Raw genomic sequence first — 10049 nt, 5'->3', positions numbered from 1 at the left:
TCAAACACATCTAAAATAAAATTCTCTAGGCCACACTCTGTCTCTGAAATACCACTGGTCCCTCTCCCTGGGGTTCTTTAAGTCTGGGAAATTCTTCATTAATATTCCTGAATCCTGGCTCTAACAAGAAAGAAAAGGAAGCTCTGAAATCCTTGACTGGAGGAGCCGGGTCTCATATTCAGCTATAGTGCTCCCAAAGCAGTGAGTCTAATAGAGTATAGCAAATGCTCAAGAAAGATGCACTGACTAGGGTTTGCCTTGCTTCTCTAACACTGTTGGGTACCAAAGCATTTTAGAGGGAGCAATAACCAAGAAAAGTTGACACTAAGATAACAAGTCTTTAGTATAATCCAGCATTGGAAAGGAAGCAAAAGTGATCTTATGGAAAATGCTATTCCCATCACTGCCCCTCCAAGCCTGGCAGATACAAATTCTCAGCTCAAAGAGATAGAATTCTCCTCTTCATGCAGCCTTCAGTTCTGCAATGGAGCAATATTTACATGAGTCTGATTAATGGGATCTGTTGCATGAGAAAAGTTAGTAAGGAAAAAAATAAGATAAAGTTGTGTACTATCTTTTCTACAAATGCTACTCAGTTTTCCAAGACTGGGTGCCTACCTGCTAAGCCCTCCACACTGTATTTGTCATAATGATGGTGCAGACTTGCCAAACAGATCTGTGCTAAGGGGTGGTGTTCTCCATAACAAACATACATAGTGGGTGACTCACACGGCAGAAAATCTGAAATATGTAAGGGTTTAAAAAAGAGACTAAGGACTGAAGGAATGCTAGGGTACAAATATTAAGGTACAATGTAGGAAAACTTAATACATGTTTTTTGGATGGGCTCACCTTAAGTGATAAATGCCAAGATATACAATGCATAGAAAAGTCTTATTCAGAGTAAAGATAGTGGACTATGATTATTTATTTGAAGCTAAACTTTGGCAGAATTAAGCCTTATCATCCCAAACCAGGAACATTTAGGAAGAAGCTGGTTTATTCATAATCAATGCATCACATTCATCAAATGGGGTAATCTGTTTGAAGGCACTGAATAAACTATAAGGCACCAAATAAATTTGAGGTGTAGTCCTAGCCAAGAACCTGCAAGCTTTATGTGGGGCTGTCAATCAACAGAACAGCTCCAAGAGTCAAATGTCATTTCTCATTAACCAAATCCACTTGTGCATTCTGAATATCACATAAGCTCAAAAATATAGAAATTCCTAATATGATGGTCAGGACCTATGTATCCCATTCTACTCCTTGAACACTATTCAAAAAATGACCTAGTAAGCCATGGGTATTAAAATGTTTTGGAACAGATGTCTTTTAAATAAAGAGAATATCTGCATGTTGTATCAGTTGATATAGCTAAATTTTGGCCACTTTTTTCAAATTCCCTGGGCTATTCCCAGATTGTAACATTGTTAGGCCATTTCTCCTCCTTGTCTACTGTACTTTGTCTCTCTCATTCTTCAATTGTTGTTGGTTCAAAAGTAGGAAAATACATTGAAATTGAATCATTTTGTGTTGCCAATGTGTGGAGAATTTTATGTTAGTGGAGACCAAAGCTATCAAGTAAAATGTGACATCTTAATTATAGATAGATTTCCATTATCATTGGAAATATTCTCTCTATTCTCACAGTTGAAGAGAATTGGAGAGAGAGAGAGAGAGAGAGAGAGAGAGAGAGAGAGAGAGAGAGAGAGAGAGAGAGAGATATTAGTTGAGAGAGAGAGATGAGAGAAAGAGAGTCCCTCAGGGGTGCCTGGAGAGGGAGGAGGTTAAGAATGAGCAGAGCATCAGACATCAAGAATGAAAGTACCTATAAAGCACTGAGTTCCGCAAAGTGTTCTCCATCCTTTGATCATTGTATGGGTGATTTTAAAAATAAGATTACAGTATCAACTGCATTGGGGGCTGGAGTTCATGGCACTTATTAGCATCCTGGCTCTGAGCAAATCACTTTCTTAACTCTCATTTTCCTTTTTTTATCTGTAAAACGTGGATGATACATATAAATTGCAGGATTATTGGAAAGAGTGAAGGTGATAAACAGAGGAGTCATATGGCCTCCTTTGTCCAGAGCTAGCCCAGCTTATGCCTAGTGACTCAGCATTATTATTAACTTGCACTCTAAAAAGTGTCTCAGTTTGTACAAATAATGATACAGCTGCTCTACAGATAAATTACCCAGATATAACATTTGACACAGAAAGGACCCACAGTCAATGTAGCAGTATTTTATTCCAGGGTTGTTTCTATGTTTAAACAACCAACCAATCAACCAACCACACCTCTAGATTGTCTCCATCACAAACCCAGGGATAGATCCTGTCTACTTAGAGTGGATACTTATTTGGAATTTTTTGTCTCAATGAACAGCTTTAAGAGAAGGGATCTCAGCTGCAGAAATACTAACTCTCCGAGTTCCTAGGCCAGTGTTGGGTACCTTCTCCTGTTGAAAGATCTGAGGGAGGTAAGTACTGATCTGCTGGATTTAGGCAACTTGCTTAAACCTATTTAGTTTTCTATTTATTTAAACCAATTCTATAAAGAGGTTAAAATGAACATTTTGAGATTTTTCTGGAGTTTTTCTCCTGATGTCTGAGTACACGGCTGACATAAATCAGGACCATAAGCACTGCTCTGCAGCCAGTTGGAGGTGTTTTCAATCCTAACTTGTACATAATGTTTTGTCCCCAGAGCTAACCCTATACCAACTGGCATTTCTATGTTGGACTGAACAGTATCCTTATCACCATAATCTAACTCACTACCTGAAAAATGCCGCATTCGATTCTGAAAATTGTTACATGTTTTTCTACAGCAACATTAGACATTAGACATTCTATACATACCAGATCCTTCCAAAAACAAACAAAGGGGAGTTTGTCAATAAAATTAAATAACTCATTACTTGAAAGAGTTAATAGGCATTCAAAAGTTTCCTTCCATGGAACTAAACGTTATAGGAAGGACACAAACTACCCTGGAAAAATTAAGGTTTAAATGGATTCTGACTGTACTTTTGTCATTGGGTTTGTATTCACTGTACATGGGGAAGGAGCGGGGGCCGGGGGGAATGCAAATATCAGGACAGCCATTCAGAGTTTTCAGATCAGCAGGAGAGCCTACCACCAGCTTTATCCATCAACACAAACAACTCCTCCTTTCCAGAAAGTAGTTTGGAACTATCTGCTCCAAGCTTTTTTTTTTTTTTTTTTTTTTAAATAGCAAACCTGAGAATCAAAGGTGACTTTCTATATTGAGAAAATGCCCAGGCCACCCTATGCTGCTGGAAAGTATGTACTTAGGGAAGGTAGGAAAATTTCAATAGTAGCTGAGGTAGAAAAGGGATTAAAGTAAAAGGTAAATCTAGAAAGAAAAGTGGTCCAAAGCAAGCAACTAATTTCATCTACATTCATGCTGTTCCCTTCTTCAGTGGTGTTGACTACACACAGAATGATTCCTGAGGATGTCAATGCTAAGAAAAATATGGCCTAAATCTGATTTTAAGTGAGTTTAGAGAAGAGGGAAACATTGGAGTCTATTGTAAATGCTCAATATATGTAAAAGTAATATCAATGTGCGAGAAATTGTGCTGAGTGCTTCACATCTTAATATCTCATTTACTCCTATGAGCTACTCATTATATTTGCCTGCATTGTATAGCTGAGAACATCCAGGCAGAGTAGATAACTGTCCCAGTCCACAAAGTGCAGGCTAGAGACCTAAGCCCACTTGGTCCTGTGACTTGCGTGTTCCAGGTGAGGGTATGCCAACTTGGGGCCAATGTGCGTGTGGGCATAGACTGGAGAACAAGATAGTGAAATACAGAGGCGGGTAAACAGATTAAACATGGCAGGAGCAGAAAAGCAACATGAGAGAATGGACTAAGAGTTCAGAGAAGGTCCTGAATGATGATCACAGACACTCAGGGGCAGAAGAAGCTGTGGTGTAGTCTTTGAAATGCTGGTAGAAGCCTCTCCAGGATACTCTTTGTCACCATTGGAGTGTTCCAGGTTAGATTGACTGCCACGGGGCAGTAGCTGGCAGAATCACTGAAAAGCTGGGGAAGCCTGGATAAGAATGAGGAAGGAGCAATAGAACAGGTATCCAAGGGGATAAGGAAAGCCTCTGCAGTGAGCGCTGCAAAGGACATTTTATTCTCAAACAGCAATGCCATTTTAATTCCCAATGCCATTACACGGAAAGGGCAGCTTGACAGAGTGGGCGTGCCTAGGAAGAAGAGGGTATCAACATGAGTGGGGGGGGGGGGGCAGGGAGGGGGAACCTAACACTTCTCACCAGGCAATGAGTGTCTTAATTGACTTGTTAATTCTTCAGTATATAAAATTACATTTTTCTCACAATGTACCATTTCCTGGATGAGGGTTAACAACAATAAAAACAAATGGAAATCTTGGGAAAGTTCATGGGATTATCTTATCTCTTACTACCACCTCGCAAAGCAGCCAGCCAGTTATAGAATTGGTTTTATTGCTTTTTAATTGTTGCGCTTTTATAAATAACCATTGCTATATAATTGGGGGCCTGGTTCTTCTCACAGTTTTCCCCCTCAAATTTGTGATGCTGCACCAAGAAGTGAGTGGCTTTTCTTGTGTACATCCTCCCAGCCAGGTTACCCTGAATAGCTTAAAGCCCTAAGGCTTCTGTTTTCTACTTTGTCTTTCATACAGACAAATTCCTTTCTCTCTTTGCTACTAAAAATATGTAAACCAGGGAGCTATATAGATTATAAGTAGGTTAGTGTTGCAACAAGTTTAAAGAAGACTACTAAGCATAAAGTATATTTACTCTTTCTCTTTCAAGACAGGACTGAAAATATTCTGAGCCCCAAAGGAATGCTAGAGAACACCAAGTTCCAGTGAAGACATTAAGATCAAGGGCAAGGACCTGTCTTATTCATCTTTATAGCCCCATAGTCTGGCTCATAGTAGGTGTTGAATAAATAGCTGCTGAGTGAATTGAAAGAATTCAAAATTGTTTCCTAGATACTTTCCAAATATAAATGAACAGTAACTGATCCATTTTCTGATGTGAGTGTGGGGGGAGAGGGGAGAGCTTAGGAATGGTTGAGGGAATATACTCTGTCCAGAGTAACTTAAAAACAAGGAGAGAATGATTCTAATAGAAATCCCATTGGCCTCAATATTTAGTCAGAGCACAATTTTCTCTCATAAAGCAATGACAACAATTGATGAAAGAAAAAAAAAAAAATCTGGCCTTGGAGAAGACAAAAAGATTGAAAACCACTGGCTGTTGTCAGACGCACAGGAGGCCTTTCCAGGGTTTGGAAAACTGTTCTATAAAGAATCCTGTATGTAAAATTATTTTCATTAATTCAAGGGTTGAGAAACAAAAGAAGTAGGATGGATTACACACACGATAAATGAGTTATGGCTGTAACAGATAAAGGAATGCTATTTAGGTGACAGTATTGCTCCTAAATGGCTTCCCACTTATAGAAAGCAGCTTCCTACAAGCTCCATAGTATATAGAGTGGTGCAAAACAACCATTAAAAAATGGTTTCTGAAAATATCACTGAGAGATGTACATCTTTGTATACCTTGAAGCTGAAGAGATTTTGGCAGTTTTCTCAAAGCAATTATGGCTCAGGTTCTCCTGCCCAGGTTTTGTTTACAGAACAATCCTGGTTGGCCACAGGTCATTTGTGTGGAGATAATTATTTGCCAAGTCTTTGCACACAGGAAGGTTAATTAGTATGCACCTAATATAACATCAAAATATTTATTGGAAATTAAAAAGAATCCAAACAATTAATGATCTATAATACCTGACAATGTTACCCAGAGCAAGTACAAAGCCTGTTGATGAAACAGGGAAGACTGTTTTTAAACTGTTCCAAAAACACAAGGCATCACTGACACCCTGAAGGCCTCATTTTCATTTGATTCGAGACCCACGAACCCATGAAGGTTGTCTTTTTGAAATACTTTAGTGCTCAAATCTTTAAGTAGGTCAGAGATGGCACTTCGGAAGCCAGAATATTCTGATATCCTGATATTCAGAACCTTGCCTATTTATATTTTAGAAAAGTACATTATTTGGACTAGAACAAACATAAAGAATAAAAATTCAAATATTAAATACCATCCTGAGTATCATCCACACAGACAAGGGACAGATCAAATAAGGGTGCAAATGCATCTGTGTACAAAAAAAGATGAATCTCAGGTTTTGGACTATAAAGTACTTTTAGTCTTTAGACAATACCCTAATAAAATAATTAGGAAGTACTCTGAAACCCTAATACACCCCTCTGGCTAAACCACAGTTCACAGAGTATTGAGCAAATCAAATAAATACCAAACGCCCAGCAAGACAGGAAATGCAGCCTGAATGCCCTATCGTGAGCTCTGCCAGATTGGAAGGGCCATCGCACTTGAAAATATAATCAAACAAAACCCACTGTAATTCCACTGCAGCCTCTACATCTAAGGAGACCTGTTTCCATCACTGACATTTTTATTTTCATAGCAGAGAAAGCAAAAAAACTTCCTGGGCTCACAAGCATATGCATCCAGTTGAGATTTTATTTATCCAATCTTATACAACAGCCAGCCAACAAACAGACAGACAAACAAGCAAATATTATTTTCTGTTACTCACTATTACTCCAGGATTTTAGTAAATATTTGATGCTGATCTCAAAGAAGCCAGAGTCCTGCTGGCTGGCCATGTCCGCGGCATACAAAGAGGCTCCAGGCTGGGCTGGGAGCCGCAGGAGGAGCAGGTACCGGGTGGGGATGTTTCTGTCACAGGTTAGTGATGTCAGCAGGGGGTCAGAACACAGAGGAAGGTTCTGCAGATTCACCACCCAGAGGGCAGGGAGTCCTCATGTAAAGGACGCCAAGGAGCAGGAGAGAGATGCTCCGCGCTCCTCCTCCTCTGAGTCCAGGACTAGTTCTTATTTTTCTTATTTGCTGGGCACAGCTCTGCCTGCAGCTCTCAGAGGCGTGGCTGCTGCTTTCATTTCTGAGCTGCCATAACCAGAAGCGCCTGCTGCCGGCTGTTCGCAGGCTGTGCTTTGGCCAGGTACGTCCAAGAAGAACCAGCACCCTCGTGATTGTTTTCCCCAGGGAGGAGGGTCCCGGGGGGCTGGCCCCCCTAACCCTGTGAGCAGCCTCGTTCCCAGCTCTCCCCAGCGCGGTAGGGTGAGAGGTGGGCTGGGAGCACCGCCTCCTGTTACAGCCTGGACCTGAGCCCCAGCTCACTGGGCCCCTGACTCAGCTGTAGGAGGAATTTCCAAGCGTCTACAGATCCTCAGCTCAGAAATGCTCCCAGTGACCAGCTCTGTGCCGGCTGGCGGCTGCTTTCCCTTGTGTCTGTCCCTGATGCACAGGCAGCTGCGGTGTGCTGCAGTGAGCCAGGCTGCACCCCTGGATCTGGTTGCAGTGACATTTCTTAAGAACCTCATCCTTCTGCCTCCTTGCAGTAGGAAAGCAGGATGACAAGACAGTTGCCGGGTATTTTTCTCCCTCTTCTTGCACCAGCCCTGTGGAATCTGCACTTCGTTGTGTCTCTCTCAGAAATGCTGTCCTTTTGAGGGGCATACCAGCACCTATGTGGGCTGCCTAAGGGGCCAGCACCAACTGCTCAGTGTGCTTATTTATGGAATGTGAGGCTCCACAGCGGATCTGTTTCTCAAACCTTTCATTGTTAATTAGCACAGAGCCCAATAAAGCTTAGTTTATTTGCACTAAAAGGATAAGAAGCGAAAGCTTAGGTTCCTTGCTGCACAAAGGCTTTTTACTTCAGGAAATCTGATATCCGGTGTCCTGATTTTGGTTAGCTTTGTTCCTCATTATCATTTAGCTTGACTAGGGCATTAAACAAGAGTATTTTAATTATGACAGGCTACATTTGAGTATGTGGAATTTGGTCAACCATCTCATAAACCATAGAATCCTTAATAAACCATATTGATAATTATTTAGCATAAAAATTGTGCACCCCCCTTAAATCATTACACAAATAGGACTTCCTAGACTAACAGTTCACTTGAGAAACAAAAGGAAAAGAGAACAATATAGTTTTTGTAAGACTAAGAAATTTTAAAATTCAACTTTTAAAACTATGTTGTGGAATGCCCTAAGACACTATCAATTTAATGAGCTTTTCAAACTATATACATGTACACAAAAGGCAAGCACCCTCCCCTTCCCCATAGGATTTCCAACTTCTCTCACAGCGCTTCATTCTCATAAAATCTCTCATCAGATTGGGTTCTTTTTCATTTACATGTCTATGCGATTTGAGGAGCTAATTTTGTATTATCACCTGTATAATAAAACCTCAATATAATGGACTAATTCTGGCATGTTAAAGCCAGAAGTCTGTTATGTAATAAAGTAGGTTTTCTGAATGCATATATTAAAAAATCTGACAAATTTTTACTTTTGTAGACACATTTGTGTAATTAAAATTAAGTATGTATGGAAAGTTTTATTTCACAGAAAAGGTTTCTATATGTATCCCTGTAATTTTAAATTCATATTGAACAGGTCTAGAAAATGGGTGCATTCACATGTTACTGTGAGTAAACAAATGCACATAGCTGGGTGTGGCTTCATGCACAGGAGACCATGTCGGGAGGGGGCACATGTGTTAAAACTGCTGCAGAAAGTTCATCCACGCAACAAAAGAACAATTACCCCTTGCAATTCAATGTGATCACGTGCTAATAATTTGCCCAACATTGTTTTTTAAAGTGACTATTGGAATTAAATATGTAGACAATAGCTGTACATATGTAATATTTTTTTCGGCAAACTTACTACAGAACTTTTTCCAACGTATAGCCTATTTGCTAAAATTTGTTAAAAATAATGGTGAATTGATAACAAAAAAAAAAACCCTGTTAATTTACTTATAAGCAAATCTTGGTTACAAGCATTTTAAAATTAACAGGGTATTAATTTTTACATATGACATATGGACCACAGGTTTTGTCTGTTAAATCAGAAGTCTGTTAAAGCAAGGTCCACCAAATTGGGGGTTTATTGTAATTTGAATGTGTGGATTCCAGGTGAAATCGGGCCCAATGGTTTTACCTTGAAATAGTTATTACATCTGAAAACTACTAATGCCCATGCCTACCACTGTAGGAGGCAGTGAGCTGCATGATGCCTTGAACTGATGAGCACAGAGACTAACAGGAAACGTCCTTGGTTCTACCTGGCACCAGCCTGTACTAGCTATGAAATCCATGGCAAGCTGTTAACCTCACTAAACTTTAATTTCCTCATCTGCAAAATGTAAATAATAGCTGTACCCACCTCACTTGGTTATAGGGAAGATTCAATGACATTAAGAATGAAGAATGATTAGCATAGTCTTGCATAAAGTAAACAATGAAATGTTAGCTATATTGATTTTTATTAAGAAACCTTAGGGACTCAGAACTTTAAAATTTAAGTTAAATACATGTTTGTACCATTTATATGACTTAGAAGGTATATGAGTTTTAAACTTCAAAGGCAACTATTTGGGGAGACCAAGTTGGAGACGTTTATTTAAATTTATTTTTATTATTGAAAGTACTTCAGATGCCCCACTTTTTTCACCCACTGACCCTCTCCACCCCTCTTGTGCCTCCTTCCCAGGCCTTCACTGTACAATTGTTGTGTCCATGGATTATGCATATAAATTTTTTGGTTAATCTCTTCCATCCACCCCTCATACCCTTCCCTCTGAAATACATCAGATGTGCTTCAATGTCTCTGGATCTATTTTGTTGTCAGTTTATTTTGTTCATAGATTACACATGTAAGTGAGATATGTGATGCTTGTTTTTCTCAGACTGGATCCATAATTCCTTCCAGGTCCGTCCATGGTGTCTCAAAGGGTAAGATAGCTTTCATTTTTACAGCGGCATAGTATTCTATTCCATTTGTAAATGTACCACAACTTTTTAACCCATTCATCTATTGATGGACAATTGGGCTGTTTCCAGAACTTAGCTATTATAAATTGTGCTGCTATGAACACATGG

At 39.7% G+C, this 10049-nt stretch overlaps 1 protein-coding gene across 11 annotated transcripts in view; it reads right to left on the bottom strand.

Moving 5' to 3' along the window:
* The window catches only part of FRY (FRY microtubule binding protein), a 459465-nt gene that overhangs the window by 296656 nt on the left and 152760 nt on the right, over positions 1-10049 (bottom strand). Inside the window, exon 1 of one of the 11 annotated variants that reach the window (XM_036454762.2) lies at positions 6665-7483. The exons of 9 other annotated variants lie outside the window; for them this stretch is intronic. In XM_036454762.2, the coding sequence (XP_036310655.1) occupies positions 6665-6734 (70 nt within the window). In that variant the 5' untranslated portion in view covers positions 6735-7483. Of the gene's footprint in view, positions 1-6664; positions 7484-10049 lie in introns of those variants that run through there. One more of the 11 variants, XM_036454764.2, reaches the window with a different exon arrangement.

The sequence above is a fragment of the Pipistrellus kuhlii genome, unplaced genomic scaffold (genome assembly GCF_014108245.1).
Source record: "Pipistrellus kuhlii isolate mPipKuh1 unplaced genomic scaffold, mPipKuh1.p scaffold_m20_p_3, whole genome shotgun sequence".
In the NCBI taxonomy this organism is placed as follows: Eukaryota; Metazoa; Chordata; class Mammalia; order Chiroptera; family Vespertilionidae; genus Pipistrellus; species Pipistrellus kuhlii.
The sequence above is the reverse complement of the archived record's forward strand: the minus strand, read 5'-3'. Positions and strand labels throughout refer to the sequence as shown.